This window comes from Globicephala melas, chromosome 1 (assembly GCF_963455315.2).
Source record: "Globicephala melas chromosome 1, mGloMel1.2, whole genome shotgun sequence".
NCBI classification, from domain to species: domain Eukaryota; kingdom Metazoa; phylum Chordata; class Mammalia; order Artiodactyla; family Delphinidae; genus Globicephala; species Globicephala melas.
This window is the reverse complement of record NC_083314.1, coordinates 123,583,880-123,601,039: the sequence shown is the minus strand read 5'-3', so window position 1 is coordinate 123,601,039 and position 17,160 is coordinate 123,583,880. Positions and strand designations below refer to the sequence as shown.

Sequence of the window (17,160 nt, the reverse complement as noted above, 5' to 3'; positions counted from 1 at the left end):
AGCATTTTCACAATTATAAGTCCCTAGTACAATTAACAAACTCCCCAATTTTGGTGGTGTTATGTAATAGAAATTTATTTCTCAGTCATGTAACAGTCCAGGGTGGGTATTTCTGGTCAGTGGATGGCTTTCTCCCCTCCCGTATGGCCTCAGAGCCCTCTGCATCCAGCCAGCAGATAGGGAGAGGAGAGAAGACTCACTTATTTCTTACAGTCCAGGCCTGGAAGTGATTTCACTTTTGCTCATATTTACTTGATGGGAATTTGTCGCAAGGCCACAATTGGCTGCAAGGGGGATACGGAGTTGTTGTCCCTGGGTGGGCAGCCATTCCCAGTGACAAAATCACTCTGTGAATGGGAGCTACAAATATTGGTAGGCAGCCAGCTGTCTCCTGCCACAAAAACCTATGCAGATTATCTTAATGCCCTGTTATACTGCAGTTGCCAGCCAAATGTAATGCTCAATCACAGCAAATACATCTCTCCTTCCTGGTTACCAAATGTGCTTTTCGCCCTTTTAATCGTGCTCTTATTATATACTCCCATAGCACTTGATATGTACTCATTTAGCAATTCTCATCATTTTTATTATTTGTTCAATTACACTAAACTTCCTGAGGGTAGGACCATAGTTGCCTTGTTCATTGCATCCCCCATACCCAACATAGTGCCTAAAATAGCACATCACATATATCAGTCTTGTTTTTTGTTAATTGAAGTGTACTTGACTTACAATATTATATTAGTTTCAGGTGTACAACTTAGTGATTCGATACTGTTATGCATTACAAAATGGTAGTAGAGTTTGAATGAATGAATGAAAGCACTAAATTCCTATTGCAATGTATTACCTCTTAAGATTAATCTTGTTTCAGGCTACCTTGGTTACTTTTCGATCAGGTGGTGAGCTGAATAAATCAAACAAGAATTAAGACTCTTTGTCCTTCTTTGTCTTTTCATAAAGGACATGATGCAATTGTCACACTCCTGAAACATTATAAGAGACCTCAGGATGAATTGCCCTGTAATGAATATTCTCAGCCTGGAGGAGGTACCCCCTTTCTTATTAAATTTTCATTGTTAGTGCAATATTGTGCCTAAAGGTAAACCTGTGTTTCTATCACCAACATTCTGGGGTTAGGGATGAAGGCATGTCAGATCAGCTTTATTTTAAGAAGATTTATGTCTGGGTGAGGCTGAAAATAAAGAAGCCCCCACTTAGGCTACTTTCTGACTCACCAGTCTGCAGTTCCTCCAAGTTTTACATTCTCTGGACTGGATGTTTATGAGGCTGGTGCATGACTGGGAAGGCCTGGGTAAGCTGAGAGCAGTCATTTTCCATTTCAGTAATCTATTAAGGCAGAACAGAGAATACTCATATGCAGACACAAATTAAATCCACTGGAGTCTGCTAGACCTTGGATTTTTATTTTTAATCATTTTATGTACCCTCTAAATAAACACTTGCTGTACAGTTTCAGTATCTAGAGAAAAACCTAGAGTTAAGTTATAGTCTCACTTGGTGTTCTTAGCAAATTTCTTTTGTCACGTGCTACTTTTCATAGTGTTTAGCTTTTATGGAAAAAAATGTTTGCTACCTTTAACTCTATAATTTGATTTCTAGATGGCTCCTATGTGTCTGTTCCATCCCCTTTGGGGAAGATTAAAAGCATGACAAAAGGTATTTTAATATGGGACAGTTGTTATATTTTATTACTAACAATAGCTATTGCCTCAAATATGATAACTTTCTATTTTGTTTTATATATTACAAATGACTGTTTTGCAAGCATAAATAATATTATTAACAGACCGTTCTTTCCATAATTAACCTCATCTGCTATGTTATTTTGCATATGTCCTCTTAGTTCATGAAGGTATAATGGTGAAAATTCCATATGAATATTAAAAGAAGATCAAATTCACATAGACATTTGTATTTTTAATGAAATATAAATTATAAATATTAATATCTTTAAGGAGAATTGGGAAAAGGTTTGTCATAGGGAAAAAAATTGAAAAATAAATTATTTTTCAAAAGATCCCAAATAAGTAATACTTTGGGAACTTTTCTGAATGTATGCTATACACAGAAATTAATACCATTGAATCAGGAAAGTAAAAAATATTCAACTGTAAATTTATATTTATTTAGAATTTGAAGTTTTAAAAAATTATTTTTGGTTTTGAATGTTTCTTCTGAATAATTCATATGCTTATTTCCTAATTGGCACCTCTTGAAGGTTTAGTTTATGGATATTTGACTAAGCTTTTTGTGACAGGTTGCTGGCATTGACCAGATAAGACTCTTTATATCATGATGTGATATGGACTGTTCTCCAGAGTTGCCACATCATACAGACAAGCTAGTGGTTGACCAAATCAGGAATAAACCCTTAGCTCCAATAACAAAGGTCGGGTAACAGAGACAGAGAACTAACGGGCTTTTAATGTAGGGGAATAGGGATCATTTGTGATAAGGTTTTAGTATCTCCAAGTAGTCAATTACAGTCGGAAAATTAAATGTTACTAGGGTATGATGTTTTTGGTTAAGTATACATGTGCATGTGTGTGTAAGCATCCACATGTGTGCTTTTTATCTTAAAAAATAAAATAATAATTCCTGTTTGCAGAGAAGGCAGATGTTCTCCTTCTAAGGGCTGGATTGCCTTCACATTTCCATCTTCAGCTCTCAGAAATTGAGTTCCATGAGATTATCGGCTCAGGTAACCTAAGAAAATACTAGTCTGTTTCAGTTTAATGAGCTCAGTTTAATAATATGTGTTTACTTGTTTCTCTTAAACAATTTTAGGTTCTTTTGGGAAAGTGTATAAAGGACGATGCAGAAATAAAATAGTGGCTATAAAGCGGTAAGCAAGCAAATGAGAAAATTTAGCATCCAAGTAGAGCAGTAAACTCTGAGAAGTATATGCATGGCTAGCCCCTTGTTTTTGATTCATCTGTTGACTGAAGACTTCCTGTTGCTGTCATTTCCAGTTATCGAGCCAACACCTACTGCTCCAAGTCAGATGTGGATATGTTTTGCCGAGAGGTGTCCATTCTCTGCCGGCTCAATCATCCCTGTGTCATTCAGTTTGTGGGTGCTTGCTTGAATGATCCCAGCCAATTTGCCATCGTCACTCAGTACATATCAGGGGGTTCTCTGTTCTCCCTCCTTCATGAACAGAAGAGGTATGGTCTCTGACTTATCATTTTACATGTCATTGGAATTACAGTTGCAACACCTCATACGCGTTCTGCTTAGGTGAGCTTTTACCTTCTGTTATCTCTGAGTGCTAGGAAATGTGACATTTTAAAGATGGCTAATAATTTATGTCCAATAATTGTGTTTTAATGACTAGAAAGATTTCTCTGCTTTCTTAACAGGAATTCAGTTTAAGATAACAAATTCAAGGAATTTAAATTGGTAACTGAAGCTTATAATAATTAGGCTAAACTTGACATACCAGTAAAGCAGATATGTCTAAGATCAGAATAAAATAATTACCAGGGGTCACAGTATTTATTTTTTAAAGTTTTAAGAAAGAATAGTCTTGCACAAGTCTAACTTGAATTCACTTCCTAGATCTATGCATATGATAATTAGAATGTGGTTTTTACTCAGTGATTAGATTCCATTTTTATGTTATTACAAAGAAATTAAATATAAAATTACAAAGATTATAAAATCAAGTTGACTGTTTAAATAAGAGGGGTTGGTATCTGAATTGATCTATAATTAAGCATTATCAGATGTAGAAAAGCTATTTTTCCAAATGTGTTGAATTTTTAGCTTAATGTTCAATCAAGCAAAAACGGCTGAAATTATACAGAATAACAAATCACACACACTACTGATTCCTTTTAGAAAGGTATGGTATTGGCTTTGACCATTTCATCCTCATTAAATCTATTTTTAAATTCTAGGATTCTTGACTTGCAGTCTAAATTAATTATTGCAGTAGATGTTGCCAAAGGTATGGAGTACCTTCACAACTTGACACAGCCAATTATACACCGTGACTTAAACAGGTATTTTTTTCCCTCTAAATAATGAACTTGGAACTGTGTAACTTACTAGGAGTCTAAGACAGATTTCAGTGAAGATACATTTTAGATTTATTGCAGAACACAGTTTTCTACTCTGTGGGTAAGGGAACAGGCTACCATAAGCCTAGGGGATAGAAAGGTTTGTCATTGTCTTTTACAGAAATAGAAAGCTGTATAACTGCCTCTCAGGGACCTTTCAAATCTGTGAAAAATATGCAGAAAGACTATGACATCTGTAAGATTCACCAGCTAGCTAGTTCTCAGGCCAGTAAAGTCAGATCAAGGATTGAGATCAATGACCATTATAGAATGTCATGTCTCATACAAAGTCAGGTATTATAGTAGGACCTGTTATAAAATTATCTGAAATGCTACTTTTGTGCTAACATTTTGTTATTTTTTTCTTATAATTATAAACTCAGCCAAAACACAGCAGCTCATTTACCTAGTTATCATGTGAAGATGTTTTCATGTGGAATGGAGACTTGAAACGAATATAGAACTAGAATGTTTTGGTGGTGAAACCCCAAGGTTTTCTTTTTTTAAAAAAAATAGTGAATGCTTTCTCTAAGAGAAGTCTTAGAAAAAGGCTGATACACAAAAGGAGCAGCTTTAGTTGAAGGCAGAGTATATGGTGCAAAATTCTGTTCATTTACCACTTCCCACTGCCAAAGAGGGAGATCCTTGAACCATCTCTCTGGAATCTCAAAGGTGCTAAGGAGAATATCTGGAAAACCACCAATCTGATAAACCACTGGTTTATGAAACAAGCTGGATTATTCAAAATCAATAACTTTCATTTCATGGTTGCCAGTAAGTCAAGTAGATCCCATATATGATCCTTTATACAAAGCCCACAGTTCTAAAACTGCTCAATATTCATTAATTACTCCAGTAGCTATTTGTTCAGTAGCTATTTGGGTAACTGCTATGTTCAAAGCCTTTATACTTAGCACAGTAGAGCCAAGTGAAACTTCCATAGACTCCATTCTCAAGGAGCTTTCCTACTCTAGTAGAGGAGAAAAATACCTAAATATGCTCTAGGTATAAAAATAACAAGTTCTCTTAAGGAAATAGTGAAATATTTTCTATAAAATTTCAGAAAGAAGAATATTAATTACTTCTGAGAAATTTAGAACAACTTTATGGAATAGGTGACCTTCGGGCTTGACCATAAAGGATGGTTAGAATTTGGAAGAATATCCTAGGCTTAGGGAAGACATGAAAAAATAAAAAAAGAGATTAGAAAGTTAAAACCATGTATAGGAGCACTGAATAGTTTCACTTCAGTAGATGAAATGTATAAATGTAGGTAGTGTATTTAATGTGTGAAGAGGACTCTTGGGAAAGAAAAATAAACTGAAACAAGAGCATAGAAATTAGTGAATGCTAGAGTAAGGTAGTTTAGACCTTGTTCTGTAAGCAGGAAGGAGGCACTGAGGATGTTAGAGCAAGGAGTCACAAATTTGGGACTGTAGTATGGAAAGATTAATTCAGCGTCTTTTTTTTTTTTTTTTTTTTTTTTTTTTGCGGTTCGTGGGCCTCTCACTGTTGTGGCCTCTCCCGTTGCGGAGCACAGGCTCCGGATGCGCAGGCTCAACGGCCATGGCTCACGGGCACAGCCGCTCCGCGGCATGTGGGATCTTCCCGGACCGGGGCACGAACCCGTGTCCCCTGCATCGGCAGGCGGACTTTCAACCACTGCGCCACCAGGGAAGCCCCTAATTCAGCGTCTTTATAACAGATAAACTTGAAGGGAAACTAGTGAAGCAGTTGTTGCAGTGATCTAGATAAGTAATGAAAAGCAGAAGTTCACTAATGGCAGAGGAAATGAAAGGAAGAGACAGATAGGAGAGATAAAATAAATTAGATATGAAGAGTGGTTGAATCTTAGATATTGGAAGTAAACATATATAGGACTCAATCTATTTATAGTTGTTTACTAGTTTTCAACAAAAAGTTATTTCTTCCCTGTTATTTTCTTTACCTCTCTTTTAAAAATATTTGTGTTAATAAACATTTTTTTCTCTGGGTTTCAGTAACAATGTTCAGGAAACAGATTTAGGTGATAAATTAGCATAATTCCAACTGGTGATTTGTGAGTTTTAGGAGTATTGTTTCGTTATCCCAGCCATCTTTTCATGTGTCATTGAAACAAATATGCTCACTGAAAGTTTTCTCTTGCTGCAACGCTTCACTTGTGGGGCAACTGAAAGTGTGTTCTGTTGCCCTGTGAGTAAGTGTAAGTTGTTGCCACCAGGTTATAAAGCAGGACCAAAAATATAAATGTTGTTGATTAAAAGTGAAAATAGAACATGTATTATGTAACAGATATAAGTTTATATTTACCATTTTTTCTGTCTCTAATCTAACCTAAATACTTAAATTGTGCCAAAAAGTCTTCAAGTCTTATGAAACACTATTTCATGGGTGCCTTCAATATAATAGAGTACCAAATTCTTGCATTTATTATTTGTGGACTATTTTCTACTGCTCTTTAATCTGGTAGCAATAAAACATTTTTTCAGTTTAATGCAAATGTAGCATGTGTACTGCCCAAAAGAGTCTAAGTCCTTCTCCTCAGGGTTTATTACTACAATCTGGTTAGGGACATAAAACATATACCCAGGAAGCAAATTAATTGCCATTTAAGGTGGAAAATGATTAAGGGCCAAAATAATTAATCAGTAATTTTCAAAGGATTTTGAGTAAATTAAAGATCAAAGTAGAATGGAAAGCTTCCTGGAGGATGTAGAGCTAAAACTAGACTTTGAAGGATAGGCATGTATCTTTCCTCAGTCTTTTCATAGCATACTAATCCTTGTATTTGCACAATGCTTACAAAGTCCCTCCCATTGAAAGAGGTAGAGGGAAAGATGTACGTCATAGAGTGAGGAACTCAGGCATTACATTTGTATTGAAATGACCTGTTTCCATGTTTCTCTCTCCAACTTTTCTGGGCAGGTCAGGGCCTCAGGAACAGCAATCCTGCGCTCTTCATCTCAGATTTCCAAAACTAAACATAGTGTCTTACACAGAGGTGTTCAGTCAATGCATTTTTAACTGAACCAAATTCTTGAGGCATTTCGATGAATGTCATTTCAGAAAGCAATGGCCTAGTTGGTACAAGTATGACTCCTTGTAGATAGAGTCTGACTAACTTGCCCAATACCTTTTATAGTTCTAAAAGAAAGAAGTTGTTTGAGCTTACAGATCAGCCCACAGAGAGGGGACACTTCTATCTTTGGTTTTGTGGTTGTTAATTTATTTGAGAGAAAGGAAAACACTTTGCCTTTTCCCTTATAAGTTTCTTACCATATAAATCAAGGAATGCTTAAGGAAGTGGTTCTTTCCAATGATGATGATGAGAATTTATTCAGTGCTTACAATGTGAAAGACCTCTGCTAAGCCCTTGTTATGTATGCACTCATTTAATTTCACAGCAATCCTATAATACAGTTATTATTATGTCCATTTTGCTGTAAGGAAACTGACTAAAGATATTAAGCCCACAGCCACATGCTTATAGCTATATTATGCTGACGCAACCACAACAGCAAAACCAAGTCAGTACAGAGAGATAGGAGGAGGCTGGGTGATATTGGATGAGCATCGGCCACATTGATCAACCTTGCTCTTTGTACTTCAGTCCTATAGGCGCAATTCCTGTGACCCACCATTTCTCATACCATCTCCTTGTGCTTCTGTGTTTCTGCTTTATTTCTTCTTCTACACCCCATGTTCTGCTAGTATGGAGCAGAAGTTGCATATGAGGCATACGGATATGTCTTCTTTGGCCCATAATGTTTAAATATTTTTAAATGTGTAGCTTTAGGCAGGAAGGTACTTTTCAATTTGTCATAGACCCCCCCCCCACCTACCAACTTACCAGTTTATACCTTGTCCAATTTATATGCTCATTTTGTGGCATTGGAGCTTACAAAACATGGTTTACAGCTAAACATTTTAATGTTTTTTACTTAATACTAGCAGCTATCTTTGTTTTCTTGGTAAAGTCCATTTTCCAAATTTTTTGATGTTGAAACCAAACATCACTGCAAACATCAAAGAAATGGTCTTTTCTGTATTTAAGTATTATTTATATTACTATATAATTTATAGTAATTTATATTTATAGTATTATATAGTAAATTATATTAATAATATTTATATAATTTATAGTATTATATAATTTATAGTATTAAAGTAAAGTATAGTATAGTATTAAATAATTTATAGTATTATATAGTAAATTATATTACTATAATAATTTATATTATTATATTATTTAAGTATTATTTATATTAAATAATATAACACTGTAATCAATGAAACAGTGATGTTTCCAACAGAGTGGCCATGGCACTCCCAAGAGAGATATATACGAAAGCATCCTGTAAAGTGTGAAGCACTATAGAAATGCCAGTTGTTATTGTGATTAATCCCTCACTTGTTCCTTTATAGGTCAAGAATGTGGATGGAAAAACACTCCACAGTATTCTCATCCATACAGATATTTATTTTTATATAACACAACTAATTAATTGGGGGTCTAGGTCTAGATCCGAGGGCTGTTTTTGAGTGTCAGCTTATTCGAGTGACTATAAAGGAAAATAATTAGTGATAATTTAAAAACAGCCAACTTGCTGATGACAAATGACAGATAATTTTAAATGACAATGCTAGTAAAGGCTAAAAGAATTTTAATTTTGAAGGTGGATTTAACTAAGTTAGTGAAGATTTCAGAAGGTATTAAAGAAAAAATTGATTAAAATTTTTAATAATTCTTTTAAGTTGATGTATGTATTTGCCTTTCAGTTGAATACAAAATATAAAAACCCTGCATTTTTTAAAAAAATAGCAATCAAGTACAAATTAACAAATTATTAATTGTTTTTCTGTTACCTATTAGGTACAATTGTATTCCTTGATTCACATAGATTACAGAGTTCGCTCTCAGCTATTCCTTTCGCTTGTGACTTTTCTAATAAGTGATTATACAGAAGGAATTTAGCATTCACTGGCAAATACCATCTTGCAAAGAATTCTGAGTACTTGAATGCAGGCCAATTAATTGATTACATTGCAATATTTATGGTAAGTCTTAAAAGAGAACCCTTGAAACTCATGAAATTCTTCACAACTCTACTTTTGTAAATCTCTAGTATAAAACCTGTCACAAGTGGCATTTTTAATTTTGTCTTTTTTTCACTTATTTCCACTTTAAAATTAAGTGAATTAATTAATTAATATAAAATATTTGAATGGTTGATGTGAGCCAGAGTCTATGCTATGCCTGGAGGCACAGCTGAGGATGACAGACCCATAGCCCCTCTCCAGCAGAGCTTAGAGCCTAAGTATTATTTCCCAGTCATAAGAATCACCTGGGGGCCCTCAGTTAAAAATCAAAAACTCCTTCCTAAAAGGCACAGATTGAGAATGTCCTAAATTGGACCTGAGAATCTATGTTTTTAAACAAGATTACCAGCCAATTCTTATAATCAAGCAAGGAGAGAAAACATTGTTCTAGTTGGAGTGGTTCTCACATTTGGCTACACATTAGAATCTCTAGGAAAACTTTAAGAAAACCCTGATGCTACTTAAATCAGGATCTCAGAGTTGGGGCCCAGGTGTCATAGTTATAGAGAGCAATACAGGTGATTCCAATATACAGGCAGCATTGAGAACTACCTTCTAGTCTAATACCAATTACTCCTCTTAACCATTTGCTATACAATCTCATCCTTCTCTTCTTCCAGGGTGGAGTGGGAATATTGGGAAGTCAAGTCACAATGTAATTCCAAATGTTTTATGAATCGTTGCCCTAAATACAATATAATCATTCATTCATTCATTCAATAACTAACGCAAAAGACAGATCCACATGCTCATGATACCTATGGCACAGAGTAGGTTCCAAGATCCAGCAGTTTCCATGGGAATTGTGCTATGTATACTAAAGCATTCTTGAGCACCTAATTTATAATTCATACTTAATATTAGAAAAGTTCCCAGGAGTGTAGAATCTTCATAAGCAGCCAAACAGAAGTAAAAGTTTCAATATTAGACAACTGAAGTGCACACAGTTCATATGAGTATTCAAGGCTATAAAACCCTGGAAGAATATAGACCTATGTATAGTAAATCAATACACACATATATAAAGACTCACATAAATGTATATGTGAATATTATACATCAATGCACATATAAGCATGCACATTTTCATGTTTTTGTAATGCTTCCATTCTTTCTCATCTGCAGTTCTGAAGAAATTAAGCCCTATGGAAAAGGATTTGAGAGATATTTTTCTCAATTCTCCCAAGGATGAGACCTAGCTGTTACCATTTGGGATTCATAGAGAAGTTAGTTAATTACATACAAGGGATGCCTTGGGGCTTAGGGCCTGAGGGCTTAAGGGGTGCGTAATTATGAAATGTCTATATCCGAAATTGTAAGATGACTTCAGATTTTCAAAATTAAAAAAAAAAAATTTAAGTAATCAGTTTCAATCTGTGTCAATTTCATTACTACTGTGAGTAATGAGGGGAAAAAAAAACTAAGCTATACAGCTTTCCAAGATGAAATTTGGATTTGTTTGGCTAAGGTATCTGCTGCAATAACAGACCTCAAAATGTATAATGTTTCAAAAATAATAGAAGTTTGTGTCTTGATTGTGTGAATTAACAGGTTGTTGTGGTGGTCCCTTACCCATGAAGTTGTTCAAGACCCATTTTCAGCATGTTGCATCTAGGGTCTCCTTGAGGATCATCTCTATTCAAGTGAGCATAAATGGGACAAGAATATGTGAGACGTGCATGAAATGCTTTGTGGGCCAGGTATCAGAGTGGCATATGTCACTTTCAGTCACATCTCATTGGCTAGAGCTCAAATGGCCATGACTGACTGCAAGGAGTACTGGGAAATGTAGTCCAGCTGTGTGCCCAGAAGAGGAAACGAGTTTTGATAGGCAGCCAGCAGTCTGGGTTACATTCGCCTTATTTGCACTAGTGACAACAGGTACTAGGGTTTGGGTAGAAGGGTGATCTAGATTTGCCTGAATTACTTGCACAAACATAATGTCAACTGCATACTAAATATTTTTAGTTTATAAACACATTTTCACAATGTATAAACTAATACCACTAATTGGGAGATGTGGTGAAAGCTACTCAGTAAAGCATATTATATATAAGTTAATTTTGAAATAATTCTCATTCACTTTTTTTTGTTACATTAAAAACATGAGAATAGCTTTGGGAATGTGGGGACATGTGTCCCTGAACCTAAACATGGTTCAAGAGTAAAAAACATGTACTGTAATAAGATGTAATAGTATGAAATAGGCTATATAAATTCAAAAACATCTCACAGTTCCATTTGCTCTAGGTCAATGAAAACACACACACATTTTTCTTTAAAAGTGAAAATTAAAACACAGACTCTGATCACTCTACTCATAGAACCTTATTATACCATATCCATCTGAAAGGGTTCCTCAGACATTTAATTCTACAAATGAATCCTATTTGCAAGGCTTCCCTGGTGGCGCAGTGGTTAAGAATCTGCCTGCCAATGCAGGGGACACGCTCGAGCCCTGGTCTGGGAAGATCCCACATGCCGCGGAGCAACTAAGCCCATGCACCACAACTACTGAGCCTGTGCTCTAGAGCCCATGAGCCACAACTAGTGAGCCCGTATACCACAACTACTGAAGCCTGCGTGCCTAGAGCCCGTGCTCCGCAACAAGAGAAACCCACGTACCACAAGGAAGAGTAGCCCCCGCTTGCCGCAAGTAGAGAAAGCCTGTGCGCGGCAACGAAGACCCAACACAGTCAAAAATAAAATTAATTAATTTTTTAAAAATCATATTTGAAAGCTTCACTCCGGTGTTGATATTCAGTCACATTTTCCATTCCCACGTCTGACATGATTAAAGTCAGTCTGTCTGTCCTCGGCTCCCTGAACCTCCAGATGAAGCAGACAGTTCCCTCTGACTTTCAAGTGCCTACCTGTTATTTAAATAGAAATTCACTGTCCAGCTCATCCTCCTCTTCTCTGATAGGAGATACACCCCTGCCCTCTAACCTGATTCCCACAGTTCCCAGAGGGCCAGATGTGTCCCAAACATTCTCAGCACATTTCAATTTGGTTCCTCATCCTGAGCCAAAATAGCAGTCCCCCCTCCTTACTCTATCCTATAAGGTCCCTTAGTCCTGAGTTGTGCTTTCTTTGTACTCCTGTGGAAATAGCTAAAGTTTCCTCCCAGGCCCAGTTAAAACGTTCTTCCTCTCTCAGCTGCCTCCATTAGAATGTCTGGTTTAATTTTGGCTGCATCCACCAATTCTAAAAATAGTGCCCGTACTTAACACCTCATTAAGTAAATTCCCTTAGACACATACTCCCTTTAAATTAAAACAGGTATATTTAAATCAGAGGAAAAGCTCCTTCATTCTGCCCACACTATCATACTGCTAACACAGACCTAGTCAAACCTGCCATCTTTCGCTGAAACTTCCATCAGAATCTTTGCCTCAATCCTCCCAGTTAGACACATCCCTGAATCTCACGTCTTAGAGGTGGATTCTTAGCCACGCTCTGCCATTTGACACCATACACAAGATTATGTGTGTGCACAAAATAAATGTATCTGTGTGTAAAGAGAACATAGAAACTCAGGGTTTGGCCAAAAACAGGAATTCTGTGATACCAAAATTCACTTTTGATTTGACATAAAAATGCTACTAGTCTGCACTGGAACCCGGCCTTAGACTTTCTTACACCCATGCTTTTTGTGGTGAAGTGGTTCAGTCTGCTGCCTCTTTTCTTCAGTACAACATGGCCATACCCTGGGAATTCCCAAAGCCAGAGACAGGAGTGCTTTCCCTGTGGCAGGGTTACCTTCTGTCACCCCAGGGTGGAGCTTGGAGGAGAAGGGATGCACCTTTCGACCTGCCAAAACCTTTCCAGTGCTTCCCTATGACTGGCAGTGAACTTGCTGGCCTGCAATTTTCTAGTGTTGCTGGTTCCTCACATTGCCATTTTCCATCCTTTGGGGATATGGCCTGTATAGAGTCAGCTTTTGAAAATGTCAACAAAGGCTTTTCTCTGTTCGGCCTTGTTCTCTGCTCTCATTTCTTGGGAGGCACTGTGAGTGCCCCTCTTGGCACCATGTCAATTTCCTAAGCAGCCAACCTTTCAGTAATGATATTAATGCCACCTTGTGGTTATCTGTGCATTTCTCAGTTCATCATTTTCAATCTTTGCTTGCTGAGATTCATTTATGTTGTTGTGTTCTTCAGATCCTGGAGTTTATAATAGAGAGCAGCCTGACTCGGAGTCCAGAGCCAGAATTGCTAGCTAATAAATGAGGAACAATCTTAATAGGTAGATATTTTTCCACTGATTGAATTTCAATAGCTCTACCTTTAATGTGGCCTAGAAAAAGAGATGCAGAAAATTATAAATTTTCTTGCCTTGCTTAATATTTTCTGTCTCAAAATCCTCCTTGTCAGCCTTGTGAGGAAGCAACTCTTCCAACAATGTTAGTCTTCTTTTGACTTGCAGCACGAACAGTTCTGGGAATCTGTGTTGGTGTGGGTTACCACCCTATTCGAAGGCCACAGAATGAACCAACTGAGATTGCAGGCTACGGAACCAGACCATGCGAGTTCAAATACCAGCTGTGTTACAGCTTACCTTGGGCCATTTGTTTAAGTACCAGTTTCCTAATTTGCAAGATGGCAATAATAATACTTACCTTATTGGGTTTAAATGAGAAGATGCATTAGATATTATTGTCATTATTTTTCTTAAGGAATATTTTCACTACTTAATATTCTTGAATGCCCAAGTTTCTTTACTGAATTAAATATTTCTAAGGACCTGTCTCCCCTTTTGATTGTAGTATCACAAACTTTGTTTATAATATCTCAGATGGCTAGTTTCTTCTTGTCATGAAGATGTAAGAGCTAACTGGATTGTTTGAAGATCTCATATATATATATAAAGATGGGCCAGGGAATTCTAATCCTGTATTACTTTCTTCACTGAGACCTCTCCATCCCATCATGGTTCAAACTTGCAACAGGGATTCAGTTTGACACTCCCATTGGGTTGATGCAGATCTAGAAGAGAATTTGGATAAAAACATAGCTGAGGGTTGACAGGATTATTTGATTATTCAAGATCCTTCTCAGTGATTGTTCTTCCTAAGGCTCATTCACAAAACTTAAGCATACAATTTAAACATCTGCCATTCAATCATTCAACAGTCATTTGTTGGGAACACAATGGCAGAGAAGGGGAAGCATCATCAAAGGCACATAGCAGAGTTCATGCCAGGAAAAAATGTCAAGTAGGAGAAGCCCTAGTTTTGCAGAGGATGTATGGAGCATCTATGTAGTTAGGCATCTTTCCTTCCCTATGCCCAGTTAGCTCACCAGGCTACTCAACTGGGATATTGTCCTTCTCACTCTAAGGAGCAAGGATGTTTTCAAAGTTAACACTGAGAAGGTTGCCCCCTGCTCTTCTTTCAATAGTCAAAGAAAAGAAAGAATTCATCCCTTCACACCCTCTTGATTCCCAAAAGACAGTCATTTTTCTCATTTCTATTTCTGTTCTCATGTGTCACTGTTGTGATGTCACTTGACTTCTTTCTGCCTCAGATTCCTCATTTGCAAATGGAGATAATGGTGTCTATGTCTACCTTCACAGAGATATCCTTGCAGTTGATAGGGGGTGTCAGGGCAAAAGTACATGGAGCACGTTAGAGAAAGACTCTGCAAGAGAAATCAGTATATCATTTTTATTAATCACATGGAACTGAGTTGCCAGAAAGTCTCAGAATAAGGTTCATTTTGCATCCAACTGCTGGATCTCTACTATTTGTAGAGTAATCTGGATTATCTTCTTCCCACTGAGGGTGAAAGGTGTTGTGGTTATTAAATGGTATGGGAGACAACACACTTCTTTTCTGAAAGGCTATTACCTTGACCAGCATGGAGAAAAGAGCATGTGAGCCTCACAGAATGATTAGAACTCTTTAATCCTAAAGGGATGGTCTTTGTATCAATTACATTTTAAGCCTTGTATGTGAAGAACGTATTCTTAGTCACTAAATTCTCTTTTAATGGCTTTAACAACCTACAGAAAGTTAGTGAAAAGCATGCCTGGTGCCACAGATGAAACAGTGTTAGAGCATTGATGATGTCTGTCTTCTTTTCTTTGGGGAGGGAAATCCCCTTCTAAATTCTTAAAATAGCAGTTGGCTTTCATTAAATCTATTCAGAGTTAAGGGTCTGAGGATCTTGAGTGACCCCTTTCTTTGGGAACGGAGCACATTTTAATAGGCTTGTTCCTGTCTGTGGTCCCTGAAAGATTTAGCGGCTGGCAGGCCTCCTGAATTGCTGGGATTTGTAAAGGAAAGGATTGATTACATGCTTCATCTAATTCTTTCTCTTTCTTTAATTTCTTTTTTCCCATTTCATACAAAGAATGAGAAAGATATTCTGAGTTTCCTCCTATTGAGATATGGTTGGCCTTTAGGGCAGACACTTTAGCACTGAACTTTTATTAACCTCTTCTGGGTTTGACAAAGTTTCTTTATTTTTTTGCTTCCTAAATATGAGGCTGAAGAGCTTTTATTTACCAAGCCTGTTCCGCGGCATTGTAAGCAGTAGGGAGAAAAAGGTTTGGGGGGGTTTTCTTTTGTTTTATTTTGCCTTTCTGTTTTTTGTTTGTTTTGGGGTATTTTGTTTGTTTCTTTCTTTTTTGTCTTTATCCACTGAATTTCATCTGTATTCTCTATCTGAAAAGGTAAATTTAATATAGAGCTTAACACACACTATTCGTTCTGATGAAAATGCCCACCCCACGATACCTTCTTCCCTTCTTCCCCTCAGTGTCCCTTCTCGCCCCTCCTCCAGTATCACTTTTCTCCTGGCTAATTCCTATTCCTTCTTCCAGGAAGTGCTCCTAGGTGTTCCTACAGCACACCATGCTCTTACTTATCTCAGGATAGCACTCTTAAAATTGCTCATGTATTTGAATATATTCCCTGCTATACACTCAGGACAGGGGCTGTGGATTTTATTCCCAAATGCTTAGCACAGTGACTGAGCCCTAATAAAAGTTCAAGTAATATTTGTCAAATGCATGAATGAATTAATAACATTTTAAGGAATATGAGAGTATCATATATTAATGTTTCTTTGTGCCAGGCATTGAGCTCAATATTTCCAGGCATTGGCTTATTAAATACTCATAACTCTGTATGATAGCTTTTTTAAAAAGATAAAGTATAGAAAGGCTTAAAAACACTAAGCAAATTATCAAGGTGATACAGCTAGTAAGTGACAGACTAAGGTTATTCCCCATACTATATACTCATGTAGTCCAAAACATAGAGATATATAGTCATTTAGTCCCACAAACCAGGAGCGGCTCTGACTGAACAGCTAAGCTATTTGAAAGATTGCCTTACCAAGGGAGGTGTAGTTTATAGAATTCATAACAGAAATGAGAAGGTAATTTTTACTTAATATTGAACAATTCAAGTAGCATTTAATAATATGAAAGTCATTCTTTGGCTCAATTAAGACTGCTCTCCCACAGGTCACTTACCTGGCTGTTTTGTGCTGCAGATAATTATTTGCATGCTAGTCACTAAAGCTTGTCCAAAGAAACAGTGAAGACTATAAGAAAAGAAAATGTAATCAGCTTTTTGACTGCTCTGATTTTCTAATTTACACAGGTGAAAAATTAGCCAAACAAGCTGGTTTTGCAATATAGATATAGCCCAAGACTATCTGATGATTCTTAAGAAAAATACAATCCCAAAATTCTAGTAATTTCTAGTCACTACTGACCATGTAGATTTGAGCCAATACCTGCTTTTTCTGAATTGATTGATTTTCCTTCTCAAAGGCAACATTTTATTTTCTAACCTGCAGCATTTCTATGCCTGACTGGAATATTTTTGCATTTGATTAATGTTTTCATTTGACTTTCAATGAGGTATCAAAACAGTTTGGCTTGTCACAGTCAAATTATTTAAATATCCTCTGAAAAGAGTATGTGGGAACTAAAATCAGATTCATGTGAACCTGAA

The 17,160-nt window shown here is 36.7% G+C and overlaps 1 protein-coding gene across 1 annotated transcript in view; it reads left to right on the top strand.

The window, feature by feature from the left end:
- The window catches only part of TNNI3K (TNNI3 interacting kinase), a 297,506-nt gene that overhangs the window by 123,122 nt on the left and 157,224 nt on the right, over positions 1-17,160 (top strand). Inside the window, exons 14-19 of the mRNA XM_060304278.1 lie at positions 964-1,050; positions 1,624-1,680; positions 2,633-2,725; positions 2,812-2,869; positions 2,997-3,191; positions 3,927-4,031. Coding sequence (XP_060160261.1) covers positions 964-1,050; positions 1,624-1,680; positions 2,633-2,725; positions 2,812-2,869; positions 2,997-3,191; positions 3,927-4,031 — 595 coding nt within the window. The remainder of the gene's footprint in view (positions 1-963; positions 1,051-1,623; positions 1,681-2,632; positions 2,726-2,811; positions 2,870-2,996; positions 3,192-3,926; positions 4,032-17,160) is intronic.